Consider the following 16055-nt stretch of genomic DNA (forward strand, 5'->3'; position numbering starts at 1 on the left):
ATCTAATGTGATTGCATTTATATTTTTGATTTTGGTAGTTACAATTAAGCTGCAAAAGCTCGCCCTCACTGAGTATCTTATACAGAAATCTTGGTCTCCTGACAATATCAAGGAACATAAAGACAGAGACAGTACGTTTCTGCTTCGTGTTTATTAGTATGACAGCAAACCCACAAACAGACACGCGGCAGATGGGTGGCACAATGTTACTCTCTCCGTCAGATGTGTGAGACTGGCGCCCCCTGGTGGTCACTTCAAACACTGTCGTTAGAGAAGAATCAGGCTTAGGCCTTCAAGGAATGATACTTTCAGGCAAGACTAAATTTAAGACTTGAGTGTTGGAAATTGACATTTCAGCTTCTTTTCTGCACTGGCGCTTCCAGAGAGAGCATATATGGTGAGTATTACCCTGGAACAACAGAAACCAACAGTTTTCATCATTTATACTTTCAGCCACTCAGTCTAAGAAAACATCAATGTGATATTCAAATTCTTGCTATAAAATTTCTCATTATACTGACAATAAATTCCCAGCCAGAAATTGTACATGTACTTCAGCGCACTGTAGAAGTTCTCTGCTTATGTTGTTGTAAAATATTGTGACAAAAATCTGTCAGTGGTTAGAGATTAAACAAAGGCACTGTTTGTTTAAAGTTTTTTTAACTACCTACTGACATTGTCGTGACATTTATGGACAGATAATACAAAGTGTTTTTGCAAATATGATCCATCAGTCAGCAGGAAATTATATGACACCGGTGTTTTTACGAATATGGCAGAAAGTGCTAGAGACACAACAAAACAGTTTTTTCTAACAGTTGCCACAGGAGGACAACCTTCAGTTATGTAATGTAAATCCATGGAATTCCTTGAGGGACTGGGGCCGTTCTCTTTGCTGTGCTGAACCCCATCATCAGACCACTCACCCCATGCTAGGAGAGCTTTAATCTTCAGAGGCACCCTTGGAAGAGGACTTGGACACCTGGATGATCTCCACAGAGGTGAAGCCTTTCCCCACTGAGGCACGGTTCCTGGTTCTCAGCTTGTTCAGGGCCATCTCAGCCATGTCTGCTCTCTCCTCCGCATCGTCGAGTTCATGCACCGTCTTCCTGTACTTGGACAGACTAGTGTTTGCCTGCTCTTCCTGCAGAGGAGCAATAGCAATCAAAGACCATTTCAGGACAACTGACCTGACGCTCGAAGCTTCACACTTGATAGCTTTTTACTGACCACGTCTTCGATCTGCCTCTTGTAGGCCTTGAGTTTGCTTTGCAGCCTCTCCACCAGCTCCTGCAAGCGGTGGTTAGTCTTGTGGTCTTCCTCAGTCTGGAAGATCAGTTCCTTGAGGCGTCGTTCATTTTTCCGCAGGTCCTTCACCGTTTCTACGTGGCGCTTCTGCTCCGTGTCCAGCTGTGTCTCCAGCTCCTTGATCTGCACACGACACCAAGAGGCATCTCAAGCAAATAAACTTCATTTATATATTTATTAAGGGGGATCTTGTCGTCTTGTATATAATGTTGCCCAGACGCCTCGAGAAGAAGCAGAGCTCACCGTAGTCTCTAGTTTTTGGATGGTTCGCTTGCCGGCCTTCAGAGCGAGCTCCTCAGCCTCCTCCACCTTGAGCTGCAGGTCTTTGATTGTGATCTCGTTGCTCTTCTTGATCTTCTCCAGGTGTACGCAGTGCTCCTGCTCCTGGCGCAGTTCCTCCGCCATGCGGGTGGCCTGGGAATGACACACAACCAGCAGTAAGTCAGCAGCGAGGACCTACCAGGTGCCTCAGAAGGAACCGGGAGGGCCGTGAACGGGACACTTGCATCAGTGATGGCTTTCTTGGCTTTTTCGTCTGCTGTGCGGAACTCGCAGATGAGCTCCTCATTCTCGTTGGTGAGGCGTGTCATGTCTGTCTCCATTTTGCGCTTGATAGTGATCAAACTCTGGTTCTGAGGGAGAAAAGTAATTGTTTATCCATCAAAAAAGCAAATGGGTCAAATTCAATTGGATGAGCCACCATAGATTCTATGCTATGACTGAAAATTGCCCAATCAGCAGGCAGGTACAGGACATCACACATCACACAACTATTCTTTAGCATATTGGTATGCCTTTTTCTGTGTTTGAGTACTTCTATGCAGAGATGTTACCTGAACTTTAAGCTCGTTGTGTCTCTCAGTGACCTCCACCAGCTCCTGCTCGATCAGCTTGCGGGAGCGTTCGGAGGCCTCCAGGCCGCTGCGCACTTCCTCTATCTCCGTCTGCAGCAAGCTGAGGCGGCGCTCCTGCAGGTTGTACTGCTCCCTCAGCTCCTCGTGCTGCCGTGCATCCTCATCCATCTGCACTTGCATTTCCTGTGGGGAAGCAGCCGCATTGTAGTCTAGGAGTGCGACAGGGTGGGTCCTGCTGGGTTCTGGGTGTGAGGTGGATCAGTCTAACGCCACTAGTCTCACTTTGATCTGCTGCTGCAGTCTCTTCAGGGTCTTCACCAGCTCGCTGTTGTTCTTGTTGGCGTGGTCCAGCTGGATCTCCATCTCGTTCAAGTCAGCCTCCATCTTCTTCTTCAGCCGAAGGGCTTCGGCTCGGCCTTTGGCCTCTGCCTCGAGGCTGGCTTGCAGGGACTCCACTGCACGTTGGTGATTTTTCCTGGTGAGTGTCAAGTCAAATAAAGTACATGGTTTCATATCAGTAAAACAGGTCAAATTAATGAGACAAATTATAAATACAGTGACATTTTGTCTATGGATCTTAATAATAATTGTAATAAATGTATTGTTGAACAATATATGGTTTAGGATGTATTTTTTGCTGTTAAGTTTAACCCAATATAGACATAGGAGCTGTCCTGACCTTGTAATCTCAAATTCCTCCTCCTTGTCGTGAATTCTGCGATCAATGTCAGCCTTGACTTGAGCCAACTCCAGCTGGACGCGAACCACTTTACTCTCCTCGACCTAACAGCACGGTCAAACATCACAACGAAATTCTCATAAACAGGATGCGGAAGAAACAATCCTCTTAATCTTCAAGATAATAGTCTGCTAGTTAAAAATGTGGAGGATCATATGGTGTAAATTAACAGAGAACTATGTGAACAGATAGGTGAAAAAGTAAATTCATGATATCAAATCAGCTGAAGCCTTTTACCTCCAGGGAAGCCTCGGCCTCTTCCAGGGCCAACTGAAGTTCTTCCTTCTCTACCTCCAGCTTTTTCCTAATCTTCTGTAACTCATGTACATTCTTCCCACCTTCCCCAAGCTGCTCCACAAGATCTTTGATCTCATCTACAAGGCAACTTCAGAGTCACTTCCCTGTGCATCTACAGATATCAAAAGGCTGATATATTTCCCTTTAATGTCTGGTTAGTCATACCGGTGAGGGTTTTGTTATCCTTCTTCACGGTCTCTAAGTGGTCGAGGGACTCCTCATAAGAGGTCTTGAGTTTGTAGACCTCTGTCATGTAGGAGCGGCACTCTTTCTGAGAGTTCTCCAGTTCCAGCTGCAGCTCCTCGCACTTCTGGCTCCACTCTGCGATCATCTTGTCAAAGGTGCGTTGCTTCTTGTCTAGAGCTGCAGCCGCTGCGTTGGACTGCAGAGGGAAACAGTGGCATGTTCCTCTTACTGGACAGATTTCCTTCAGTGGTGTGGACTAGACAAGTTGTGGTAGAATATTGAAACCACTCCTGAAACGTCAGATTCCAGTCAACTAATACGGTACCTTCTCCAGGTCAATAGTGAGGTCCTCCACCTCTCCTTGCAGCCTCTGCTTGACCTTCTCCAGGCTGGCTGCTCGGGCCTGTGCTGCTTCTGTTGCCTGCTCAGCCTCCTGGAGCCTGGCCGCCAGTTTACGTCTGCAAAAAGAGTTTAGCCCTTTTCTCGGACATCATTCGACAAGCCTGCAACCGAAGACGACCTCGGCGATGAAAAAGGGCTGTAATGCTGGGATCAACTTACTTTGTCTCTTCCAGCTCCTCGGTTTTCTGGATGGCATCCGTCTCATACTTGGTCCTCCAAGTGGTCACCTCAGAGTTGAGTTTGGAGATGAGACGTTGCATCTCAGCCTTGCTCTCCTGCTCCTCCTCCAGTTGCTCCTTCATCAAGTCCAGGTCATGGCGTGCATTAGCTAGGCTCACCACTGCTGTGCTTCGAGCCTGGAATGAAGGAACAGTGTACTTGGTCAGCTCCTGATAACCCTGTGTAATAGTGATGCGCGGGTCGGGTATTTTTCCAACCCGCGGGTCCCGCTTTTATGAAATTATTTGGCCCGCCCCGCAAATAAAGTGACAATTTCTTTACCCGCCCCAACCCGCGGGTTACCCGCGGGATACGCGGGTTACGAGACGACCCGCGCATCACTACTGCTTGGCGCTTTCGTGACTTGTCACGTGACGTAACCTTATCAAAGAACTTAATAAAATATGAAAATAGATATTCCCAAATATTTAATATAGGCTATAGGGAATTGCACGCAACATACATGGATTTTTTATTTAATTTTGTTTTTAATGACCCGCCCCAACCCGCCCCGCAAATAAAGTGACAATTTCTTTACCCGCCCCAACCCGACCCGCGGGTTACCCACGGGGTCCGCGGGTTACGAGACGACCCGCGCATCACTACTGTGTAACTATCAGATTACATTTCTGCTCTGATGACTTTGAGTCATCAAGTTCTATGTCTAGGTGATGTTCATTACCTTGGATTCCTCATCCACCTGCCTCTTGAGCTCATCGGTTTGAGAGACCAGAGAACTTCTTAGACGTGAGATCTGGGTCAGCTTGCTCTGCGTCTGGTCTAACTCACGGCTCAAATCACTGTTCTCAGCTACAAGAAAGGAATTGATACAAGAATGTGTTCAAAAATGACCATATTAAAATAACATTAAATTAATCATTCTGCGGGTAGCCAAATATCTATCTAAAAGCAATGCTGACAGTGATGACTTGCAGCTTATATCTTATTTTGAGATTCTCTTACCCGAAAGGCGAATCTTAATGGCATTTAGCTCCGTCTGATTCTTCTCCATATCCGTCAGTCTGGCAATAACTTCAGCCAGGTTGTCCTCCAACTTGTGAACATGAGCTTCAGAATTCAGCTACAGGCAGGAGAGGGATAGCTTAGGTCAGCGCTGAACTCAGACAAGCTGGCAGCTAAACAAGATACATTTTGCTTTTCGTCTGTGCTTGTCAATAGTTGTGCTCTTCACCTTCGATTTCTGAACTGACTCAATCGTGGCGTTGAGGTCATCGATCTCAGCCTTCATGACTTGTTTGTCTTTCTCCAGCTTGAGCCTGACCCTCTGTAGGTTCTCCACATGCTCGGCCATCTCGGACATGGAGTCTGAGTGCTTCTTCCTCATCGCGGAGGCAGTCGCCTCCGCCTGCAGAGCTGTCTCCTCCAGCTCCCTTCGCAGCTTCAGCAGCTCGCCCTCCCGCTTCTTGTTCTGCTCGATCTACAACATCAAGAAGTCTTTTGCGTGTAAGAGATTGAGATATGTTTGTGAAGCTTCAGCTGACGATATCAGGTTTTTTTTTGGCCTCACCTGAGCCACGGTGGCCCCTCCCGCTTCTTCGAGTCGATCTGAAATGTCTTCCAGGTCACGAGATAGATCTGCCCTCTGTTTCTCTACCTGAATAGAACAACAAGAGTTATACCTTGTAGAGCCCATAACTCAGAACAGGTCAACAAACAACTTAGAATTCTGCAGACATCACCTTGGTTCTTATTGCCCTCTCGGCTTCCAGCTCCTCTTCGAGCTCCTCAATGCGGGCCTAAGAATCAGTGTAAGTTATTAAAGAATTCTTCCGCAGATTAAGCCGTACCATTGATGGTGGCACTTCTGTCATTTCGTCTTACATTACCTGATGTTCCTTCAGCTTCCTCTGCAAAGTGGAGTTCAGCGACTGCTCATCCTCCCATTTTGTGTTCATGTGATTGATCTCCAAATCTCTCCTTCAATGACATTGAAAAATTTTGGGCAATAGAAGTTTCCTTATTGTGGTTAGATTAGCAATTTGACTGCTTAGTTTTATTACAATGCAGTAGTTTACCAAAATGGTTATTGTGTGTCAGGATTAGTTCTTGCCTTGTCCCATGTGTATATTCCCTGTTTGGCCAGCAGGAGTCACTAGCTTCCCATTCCTTCCTCAGTATTGCAGCACCTTTGTTAGTTCCTAGTGTGTTTCCCTGATTTAGTTCTAACCTTGGTTTAATTCTTGTTACTTTTCTGCCTGTGTTTAGACCCCTTGTGGTTACTTATGTTTCTGGTTTACTTTTGCTGTCAGTAAGCTGTGTTGGGTTTATGATTCATGGCGAATTATTACACAGTGATTTATGTACTGCATATAGATTACATATATATGAAGAAACATACTTTTTAACAACCTCCTCCAGATCGATCTTGGCTCTTTCCATTTCGTTGAGGTTTTCGATTGTCATTTTTAGGTCCCCTTCTGCCTTTCGACGAGCTTTTTCCACCTCAGCACGGATTTTCTTCTCTTGATCCCAGTTGTCTTCCACCTGACAGAACAAGAATTGATAATCCAACAGTGAGATGAAATCAACCTCCATTAGTACATACCAGTCTATGTATTTGCAATGCTAACCTCATGAAGCTGAGCAGTGAGCTTGCTGTTGTTCTTAGTTAAGTGGTTGACCTTATCCTCTTCTGTCTGAAGATCATCCAAAGTTTTCTGTCCAAAGAAACAAGATCCATCAGCATGGAAAAATTAAGATGAATGAAGTATATAAGAAACGAAGATGGGATCATGACATTGCAGCAATTTCACTGATCTGATGTTGGAATAAATTGATTCATTAGTGATGTTTCTATCTCCTGGAGCTGTTGCTCACCTGCTGAAGTTCCTCCAGAGCTCTCTTCTCCTTCTGCAGCTTGGCGATGGTGTCGTCCCTCTGGCCCAGGTCTCCTGTAAGAGTGCGCGCTTTCTGGTCCAGGCTCTGGAATGATCATGAAACATTGGTGCTGCTGCTCGGTGGTAACATTGTTGATCTTCGCACTGTCAAAGTGGTATTTTCTAAAGGAAATCTCAGACTAATTCAGATATGAGGAGTCCCTTGTGAAACTGCCTTTTCAAAGATTATGCAAATGTGTTCTTTTCTTAAAAGAATGCACCTTATAAATAAATACTTGTCAGGAAGGACATGTAAGAACATGCCACTTTGGATTCAGTCCTGTTCCCTGTATGAATGTTGTGTTGGCACAGAGGTTCAGAGGCTCAGTGAGTAGCACTATTGCCTCAAACCTACAAGGCTGGTATTCAGCATCCCAGCTCTGTGTGGAACTTGCATGCTCTCCCTGTGTTGCGAGGGTTTCTTCTGGGTATTATGGATTCCTCTCACAGTCCAAAAACATGCAGTTTCCCATTGCGTGTGCATGTATGAGCCCTATGATAGACTGGCACCCCATACAGGATGTACCCCAGCATTGTGCATTTCGCTGCCTGGGATAGGCTACAGCAAGGGTGTGGCATTCAGGGGGGATAGGTCCCTACCATATTTAATTTGGCTTCATTTCAGAAAAAATAGATCATCGCATTTTATTTATTAAGCCGTTTCCCCCCAATATCAAACTCTCTCTTATGTCCTTGGGCTGCAGTAACCATGAACAATATTGACAGTTGGATGATGGATGAATCGTACAGGTTAATAGCAATTGCTCATGCTATTGAATCTATTCACATATGTCAGGGTTTCCCAATCCAATCCTCAGGGACCGCAGACTGTCCACATTGTTGTTACCTACCAGCTCCCAGCCAATCTAGAACACCTACTGGTATGGGTGTGCTGGTAGTTGGGAGGAAGCAGAAATGTGGACTGTCTGGGGTCCCCGAGGACTGGATTGGGAGATTGCCATATGTTCTCAATGAAAAATATAATGTTGATGCCTCACAGCCTCTATAGCAGGGCTATTCAACTCATGGTCCTCAAGGGCCGAGCCCTGCTGATTTTCCAGCCTTCCTTCACCTGTGAGCCAGGTGTGAAGCCTCTGACCAATCAGAATCAGTAATTATTAAACTAACTACCTGGGAGAACTGAAAACAATGCCTGGATTTGGAATCGAGGCCTGAGTTGAATAGCCCTGCTCTATAGTTTACCTCCCTACCTGCTTTTCCTTTTCAGTCTTTGCCAAGGTGGACTCCAGCTCTTCCAGATCCCGCTTGAGATCATTGAGCTCTACCTCCAGTTTGCGCCTCTGTGCACCAAGGCTGTTTGCTGTGCTTTCCTCCTCCTCCAGACGCTCCTTCATGTCTTGGATTTCACCCTCCAGGTTGATCTTCTGCCTCATCAGCTGTGTGCAGCGCTCCTCTGCATCTGCTGTCGTATCTTGTTCCTAAAAGCAAGAAAATAAAGATCACGAAGAGTAATGTACCTGATAACTGTTCCACGTGTAAAGGGTTTAAATGACTGGATGGAGGATCTTCAATCTTCAGCAGAGCACTTACAGCTGCCAGTGCCAAAGAGAGGTCATTCTTCTCTTTGGAGAAAGTCACCAGTTTCTCTTCCAGGTCTTTAACTTTTTCAACCATCTCCTGCGCTTTCTCCATAGCAAGTCGCAGTTCCTCCTCCTTGGCCTTCAGCTCGTCTTCTTGACGAGCCACGTTGAGTAGTGGCTTAACCTGAGAGCGCACAGATAACAAGTTCTCCACTGAAGACTATTACAAGGACACAGTCCTGGAGAACCATGGACATACCTTTGTGTAGAGCTTCCACCAGCCCCAGAAACGAAGCTGCAGGAATTTCCTCACATTTCGCTGGATAGCAATGAGAGCAATTCTGAAATGAATGAGATCCCAGAGAGAGGGCCCATTGATTCATAGGTTAGAATTAGAAAAAATGGAAAATGGAAGGCAAGTATTTAGGTTTGGAAATGGAATTAATGCCGTGCTTTTATTTACCTTCTTTCAACCATCTTCTTGAACTCGATTCTCATGAGGACACCTCTTATGCGTGCCTGGAGCATCGTCATGATCTTTGCTAGACGTTCATCACGCATATCTTCTAGCTTGGCCAACACTCCGGCACGAAAAAACACCTAAACGTATCAAGGAGTTTTTATGAACATATGACATAAAGATAGACAGAAGTCAACCTGAAAACAATTGCATGTCAGACCTTGGTGTGTCCTATTCTGTACTCCGAGGCATCTAATCCAATGGAGCCCAGGATCAATTCAGAGGCTTTTTTGTTGTCTACAAATCCCTTTGGGATGATATTCGGGTTCAGGATGTAATATCTGTAACAAATGGATAGATACGTTGTCATGAGCTACATTTAAAAGGTAGGCGTTTATTATTTGATGATAAATCACAAATGTGGAGGTAAGAAAAAGGGAGATCCAATGGAATCACAAATCAATTAATCTGAATGGCTTAGATAAATCATGTTGCTTTCAGTCAGTCTGGATTGTTGACTTTCTGCTAGGTGCCTGACAGGAAGCACTTTTCACCATACATACATCACATTTCCGTACATCAGTGTTGGACGGGAGCTTTATTAAATGAGAGGGCATGACCTCTGCTTGAACTCTGGGTACTGAAGCCTGTTGGGGAATCCCTTCCTGCAGATGCGGATGCCCTCCAGGACACCGTTACAGGCCAGCTGGTGCAGGACGAGGAATGCGTCACACACACCTGTGAGAGCGCAGGAGCCAGTGAGTGGACTATGATCATGCTACGCCTCACCAGAACGTTCCATCAATATCTGTGATAAAAGCACATCTAACAGCTGTGGTAGGAAAAGCAGAATGCGTTTAGGGTTTGCATTGTACTAGAGCTTACCTGATTTTTTAAACTCGTTAGGCACAATGCAGCGGACGAAGTGTGGAGCAGTGCTGCGTAATGTGCTCATCAGTTTGTTCAGCTGTTCCTGTTGGGAGAAGGCATCAGGGGAAGGTACAAAGCGGGATGGCGCAGAGGTGTCAAACTGGGGGAAAGGACAGGTGACAATCAGAGAAATGAGGAGTAAGTACCCTGTAGAAAACAGAAACAGTCTGGAAGGAAGAGCCCTTCTTCTGCTTTTTAGTCCCAGCAGCGCTTTCCTCCTCTTTGAAGAGGTGGGCCAGCAGAGGCATGGAGGACTTCTGGAAGAGCCCAACCACCGTCTCGTTCAGAGGGTCTTTGTTCTTCTCCAGCCAGCCTGAGATATTATACCCAACCTGAGAGCAGAAACAGAGGTAGGCAGAGAAGGGCACTCTTTGTATGTCAGTCAAAGGCTCTTCACATGACACAGCTGGCTGGCTTTTGAACTCACTGTGCCAGCGTAGTGGATCAACTCAAAATGAGCCTCGGGACCTTTCTTCCCACCCTTGGGCTTCAGGAAGTTGCCAGACTTGCCCAGATGATTTTCATACAAGGCAGCCTTGAAGGTGGCATCAGTAGCCTTGGGGAACACGCACTGCTCTTCAAGGATGGAGAAGATTCCCATTGGCTGTAATATTGGAGGACAAAGATTAAAAAAAAATCCCAGCTGATGGACCTATGACCTCTGCTTGAACCAGCAAATGAACGTTTCAACAACTAGAGTCTCCTCACCTTCTCCAGAAGATCAATGCAAGCTTGCAGATCCAAGCCAAAGTCAATGAAGACCCATTCTATCCCCTCCTTCTTGTACTCCTCTTGTTCCAGCACAAACATGTGGTGATTGAAAAACTGTTGCAGCTTCTCATTGGTGAAGTTGATGCACAACTGCTCAAAGCTGTTGAACTACAAGTAGGGGAACAGAAATTTTTTTGTTCACAAATATACTGTAATATATCTGTATTTATTATGACAATTCCTAGAAGTAATCAATGAGTTAATGTTCAAGTAAAAATTTGCAGAATGACTGTGAGAGGGAGACCTTAAAAATGCATTTCTGCAAGTTTGCACTTGTCAGACATACCTCAAAGATCTCGAAGCCAGCAATATCCAAGACACCAATGAAATACTCGCGTTGCATCTTGGTGTCCAGGGTCCTGTTGATCCTGGTGACCATCCATTTAAACATTCTGTCATATATGGCTTTGCCCAGGGCGCCGATGGAGTAGACGCACTGGTCTTGATTCTGGCCTTTGGTCACAAATTCATTTCCCACCTTGACGCGAGGTCTGGTGATGCCCTTCTGCAGGTCGCCGGAGTTGACTCCCATGAGGTGGGCAACTTTGTCGGCCACTGAACAAAACCAAAGACGCAATGTAAAGGAATTAGCATCTGAAAGGTGATTGTTAGATTAAACTGCTGATAAAATAAGCCGGGGGGGGGGGGTCATTTTTATTTACTGCTAATTTTTGTAGTTTGCTTTTTTGTATCCATATTACAGTAAGCGATGGGCTGGCCCCCCATCCTGGGTTGTTTCCCGCCTCATGCCCGTAGCTTTCGGGATAGGCTCCGGACCCCCCGCGACCCAGAAGGATATGCAGTTTGGAAAATGGATGGATATTACAGTAAGCATATTCTATTAACCACAACTTCATAATGCATTCATTATGCATTTATAGGACATTCTAAAGCATACCTTAACACCCCAAAATACTTCAACAGCTATAATATACATTAATAACAAACATTATACAATTACACGATTATAATATTTGTTATCATAATTGTTGTTAAATTTGTTAAGGTATGTTAGGATGCTGTATAGGAATGCAATATAAAGGCATTATGAATGTACAATTAATGTAAAGCATTACCCTTAAAATTCATAGTTTTTTTAGGCAATTTATTATTGCATTTATTTTTTTCATGCTGAGAATTACACCGACAACGAAAAGAGCATAAAAAGGGGGGATAAAATGCCTCAATAAGAGACAGGACAGAGAAAAGATGGATGGATGCAGGAAGCATGGAGTGCAGCCAGAGCCTCAAGCCCACCTTCAGTGGTGTCAACCTCCGCTTGCTCCTCCCTCGGCTTCTGCTTGAACTTCATGTTGCCGAAGTGCATGATGCCACCTGTGAGCTTGTAGACACTCATCTTCTCCTCCGTGGTGAAACCCAGCACATCAAAAGCTTCCTTTGAAAAGCAAGAGTGTGCATTAGGTATCCCAGCGACGTTGGGCAGACCCCCTCATAGCGGGTAAGACCAGCATAAAAGGGTATCATTGCCTTTATATGGTGCTTCAGGCATGGGAACATGTTCCAAATCTCATGTAATTTGTTCATTTATATTGTGTAATTAATATTGAAACAAGTGGACTTCCTCATTGGAAGTCCTCTCTATTATGTTATTAGGACTTTTAGTAGGATGACTCTTAGAAAGGGAGCTAGACAGATCTTTTTTATGTATATACAGACTTACATCTGTGAGCATTAGTTCTTCTCTGTCGTCCATATTGTCCACTGTGGTCACGCCCTGGCAAATCCACACATACTGTTTTGGGTCTGGATTTAACAGCAGCGCCTCTGGCAAAGGAAAGGACGCCATCATGGGACAGTGAGGCATCTGTATTTTGAACTGAATTTTTACAATTTATGAAAAATATCAAAAGGGAGACATAATTCTATTTAAAAAAATCTTTCAAATTAAGATCCTGGAGGGCCCTGCAGATGAATGCCGTGTCTGTTGTTTTGCGGCCATCGTGCAAACAGACAGCAGAATATTTGATTTAATGAGCTCAAGTCGGCCAGCTGTGAGGTAACAAATCGCCCTCCTTCTAACGTTTCCAAACATTTGTTGAACGTGGAACATTGGAAGGTGTACCGAGTAGCTCCGGCTTCTTCCCAGACAGTAGCTGGTAGAAGATGTGGTAGCCTCGCTCTGCGGCTTGCTGGGAGATGACCCGCGACTTCTCCAACAGGTCTGTGAGGGAGGAACGTGAAGTCATTCTTAGCCACACGATTACCTGATATCTTTGCTTATGCCAGATGCTTATGTTGTAAAGCTTCAGGCGCAAGAGCTGATCTGAAGTCAGTTTAAATAACACAGTCACAGCTTAAGCCTTTCTTTAGCGTAATAAACTAATGCAATTTGAAAAGAGTAATAGGCTTTTTAAAACATTCCCTCAATAATTAATGCTTAACAAATGGGCCATATACACTGGGAAATCAGTCGCTTACAGGTCTCAATGTCAGCGCCAGCCAGCTTAGCCGTTGGCCCAAAATGGATTCGGATGAATTTACCCTGGAATGGATGATAGGAAAACATTATACACAGTTCTGCCTTAATGAATAATATATTAAGGATCATTAAGATATTACAGTAATAAAATTCAATGGTTTTTCCTGATTACTTAGATTTTTTTAAGTCAAAGTGTTGCCTAAATCTGTCTCACCAACTAAAACTGAGTTTCATGTCCACAGGATTTCTTTCTCGAGTGGCAGTTTACCATTGTACGTTGGTAAGGTAAGGAGTATGTGGTGTTTTTGTTAAGCCTTACAAATCGAGAGGAGTTGTTGTTTCTGGTTGTTTTGGCATTGCCAAAAGCTTCCAGCACAGGGTTAGCCTGGATGATTTGATCTTCCAGGGAGCCCTATAATATTTAAAAAGTAGGAGGAAAGGAATATCAGAATATCACAATTACAAAACACTTAGTATAAAGAAAATCTATTTATACGTCCTAGTTGGGAGGGCTACATGGTAATAAATGAGGATCATTTATAAGACAGAATCATCTTTGCTTACCTTGCAATCTGAATTCGATTTACCCCCAGCGGCCCCCACGTTGGCAAAGTACTGGATGACCTTCTTAGTGTTCTCAGTCTTGCCGGCACCAGACTCTCCACTAGGAATGGAAGGAGTTTAAAACAACAATGTTTAACGCTTTGAACTGCACAGCGTTCCAGGTCTTGTGGCAGATACTCACGTGATCAGCATGGACTGGTTTTCATGCTCTGTAGTGAAAACAAAACAATCAGTAGCATAATTAGAAATGACTTGAGTAGGAACATTTTAAAGGTGCTTGTTTACTAAACAGCATGTACATATTTACTTGCATTTACTTGCGGGCTGGCCTTGTATTCAAAGATTCATACAAACATCTAACTATTATGCAGTTAGTTATTAATGTAGTGATTATGGTCATTGTGGGGATTAATGACCTTCTGTTGACCTACCCATCATCATGTCATGATAGGCGTTGTCAGAGATGGAGAAAAGATGGGGAGGGGCCTCGCTACGCTTCTTCCCCTTGTACATTTGGGCAACTTTCGACCCATAAATGGGTAGCCACTTGTAAGGGTTGATAGTGACACAGAACAAGCCAGAGTAGGTCTGGAGGAGGGAAGAGGTTAAGACGTTGGTAATGGCGAGATAACATAAGATGATTACGGATGATTATCCATATTCCATAACGGCTTATTCAAGGCATTGTCATGATCTATCCATATCCACAGGTAATTCTCTATACCGGGTCCTTAGGCCATAGGAAAACGTACACACACACACACACCCAAAGGGAGATCATGTGAGTCCCACACGCAAACGGCAAGGTTGGGGAACTGAACCCACAAGACCATTAAAAAAGTGACTGCCATGAAATGAGATCACTGGTAGTCTGTTTTAATATTAAGTGAGTATATGTGATTTTATCATTTTAGAGCAGGTACTGAATTCTTATATATGCATTTAGATTAATTTGCACTAAACTGGGATACTACGACTTTTACAATGTTGGCAGTATAGTTTTTAACAGCCCAAGACCCAAAAAGGCCAAAGAATCCATCAAGACTTACATAGATCCTCATGCAGACATAGCGCTGGCGAAGGTTTTCCAGGACGCTAGCCTCATTAAGGAAGGTCAAGTTAGCCATGTCACTAGCCTGGTAGAACTTAGGCGGGTTCATCTGCTGAATGTCATCCTTCTTCAGGGTGAGGGTCTAGAGGAGAGAGCCAAGGAAATCCCATAACTTCTCCGGAGCTACCGTCAAGTATTCAGTTGACCCTTGACTGGTGTCTTCTGAAATTTGCCTTGAAGAATCTTTTAGCTGTCTGGCATGATAGCTAGTGCATGCTATCTAAATGCATCCATAAAACCTTAAGCATGTGGAGAACGAACAGGGGTCTTACTGCATTTTTCACTGTCTTGACAGTAACTTGGTCACCCTGGTCAGTCTGGATCTCGGCAGCAACAAAGCCCTCCTTTTCATCCTTCACCCAGCAGGACTTTTTGATGTCGTAGGACTTGCTCATGACCTCCAGTTTCTCCTTCTCAGAAGGAGCCAGGAAGGGCATGGGGTCCACACCTTCCCCACATTCTCCTTTGTAGGCACCAGGCATGGCAGCTTAGTTCTCCAGAACCACAGGGTCCAGCCGACACGATAACAGGTATGTGGAGCTGCATCGGGTAAAACGGCACCACACTGAAGAAGAACTTTACATTGATCTAATTAATGAACTTGATAACCTGGCTTGAGCTAACAAGCAGTGGTTGCTAATACACATTCCCATACACTCAATGTGACTCAGCATCAGGATCAGCTAAAGGCTAACGCTGATGGCCAATGCATGTACTTACCGGGGTGGCAGAGAGGGCAGCAGGGTTGACGGGAATGCTGGGTGACTGGTCCTTTTATATGTAATGCACGGTGCTCCTGATTTGGCCATAACTATTAAAAAAGCCATTACCCAATAGTTAGCATAGCAGCCCTGGTCCTTCTGGGGAAGATCAGGTGAAGGTTCAGTGTTTGGGGGATTCTGCAATCTCCTTGTGTCCTTTTTCGGGAATCTAAAGAAGGATTAGATGTCCACCAGCTCAGCTACAAAGGCAAACCAAATACATTTACAATCAAAGGAGAAGCTTCTTACACAAAAAACATTGTTGTTGTTTTTTAATAGATACAGAACACCCTAATGATGAGAACACATGTATTTACTTGACTTGAGTGGATTCAGAGTACTTGTTTAAGTACAAGGTTTGTAAATGCTGCACTTGATTGCTATTATATTTGTATTCCGGCCCTTAAATACATATAACCTTTGTAAATGTTGTTCTATTTTAAGTGCAGTGTAAGACTCTGTCTGAAAGAATGCAGCATTTTCAGCTGTTACTCAGTGTCCCTGGAGGTGGATGCCAAGGGCTCCCCCAGGAGGTAATGACACCCAATTATCTGTCCCTGTGCCGCTGATGGAGC

The 16055-nt window shown here is 44.6% G+C and overlaps 1 protein-coding gene across 1 annotated transcript; it reads right to left on the reverse strand.

The window, feature by feature from the left end:
- Window positions 1–136: 136 nt before the first annotated feature.
- Window positions 137–15147, reverse strand: LOC111854076 (myosin-16-like). The gene is made up of 42 exons (XM_023831669.2): window positions 14992–15147; window positions 14658–14801; window positions 14040–14196; window positions 13790–13817; window positions 13609–13708; window positions 13364–13456; window positions 13044–13107; window positions 12688–12786; window positions 12286–12389; window positions 11862–12000; window positions 10891–11159; window positions 10542–10712; window positions 10261–10437; window positions 9980–10165; window positions 9789–9876; window positions 9524–9641; window positions 9124–9244; window positions 8907–9043; window positions 8703–8784; window positions 8454–8627; window positions 8114–8341; window positions 6844–6948; window positions 6597–6683; window positions 6365–6510; window positions 5853–5943; window positions 5706–5762; window positions 5534–5620; window positions 5198–5443; window positions 4969–5086; window positions 4688–4815; window positions 3946–4142; window positions 3710–3842; window positions 3364–3580; window positions 3139–3275; window positions 2842–2945; window positions 2445–2637; window positions 2142–2345; window positions 1815–1940; window positions 1552–1722; window positions 1231–1431; window positions 927–1144; window positions 137–409 (listed from the first exon to the last, which is right to left on the reverse strand). Exons 1-41 carry the CDS (start codon window positions 15112–15114, stop codon window positions 944–946), a joined length of 5751 nt encoding a protein of 1916 aa, XP_023687437.1. The 5' UTR covers window positions 15115–15147; the 3' UTR covers window positions 137–409; window positions 927–943.
- Window positions 15148–16055: the final 908 nt, after the last annotated feature.

This window comes from Paramormyrops kingsleyae, chromosome 22, assembly GCF_048594095.1.
Source record: "Paramormyrops kingsleyae isolate MSU_618 chromosome 22, PKINGS_0.4, whole genome shotgun sequence".
NCBI lineage: Eukaryota > Metazoa > Chordata > Actinopteri > Osteoglossiformes > Mormyridae > Paramormyrops > Paramormyrops kingsleyae.

Excerpts from the sequence above, each read along its gene's own strand:
- LOC111854076 (XM_023831669.2), bottom strand. The coding sequence starts at position 15,114 with ATGAGCAAGTCCTACGACATCAAAAAGTCCTGCTGGGTGAAGGATGAA. Across the intron at positions 9,044-9,123 it reads ACAGAATAGGACACACCAAG|GTGTTTTTTCGTGCCGGAGT; the intron begins GTCTGACATGCA and ends TGATACGTTTAG. Across the intron at positions 5,444-5,533 it reads GAGGGGCCACCGTGGCTCAG|ATCGAGCAGAACAAGAAGCG; the intron begins GTGAGGCCAAAA and ends TTGATGTTGTAG.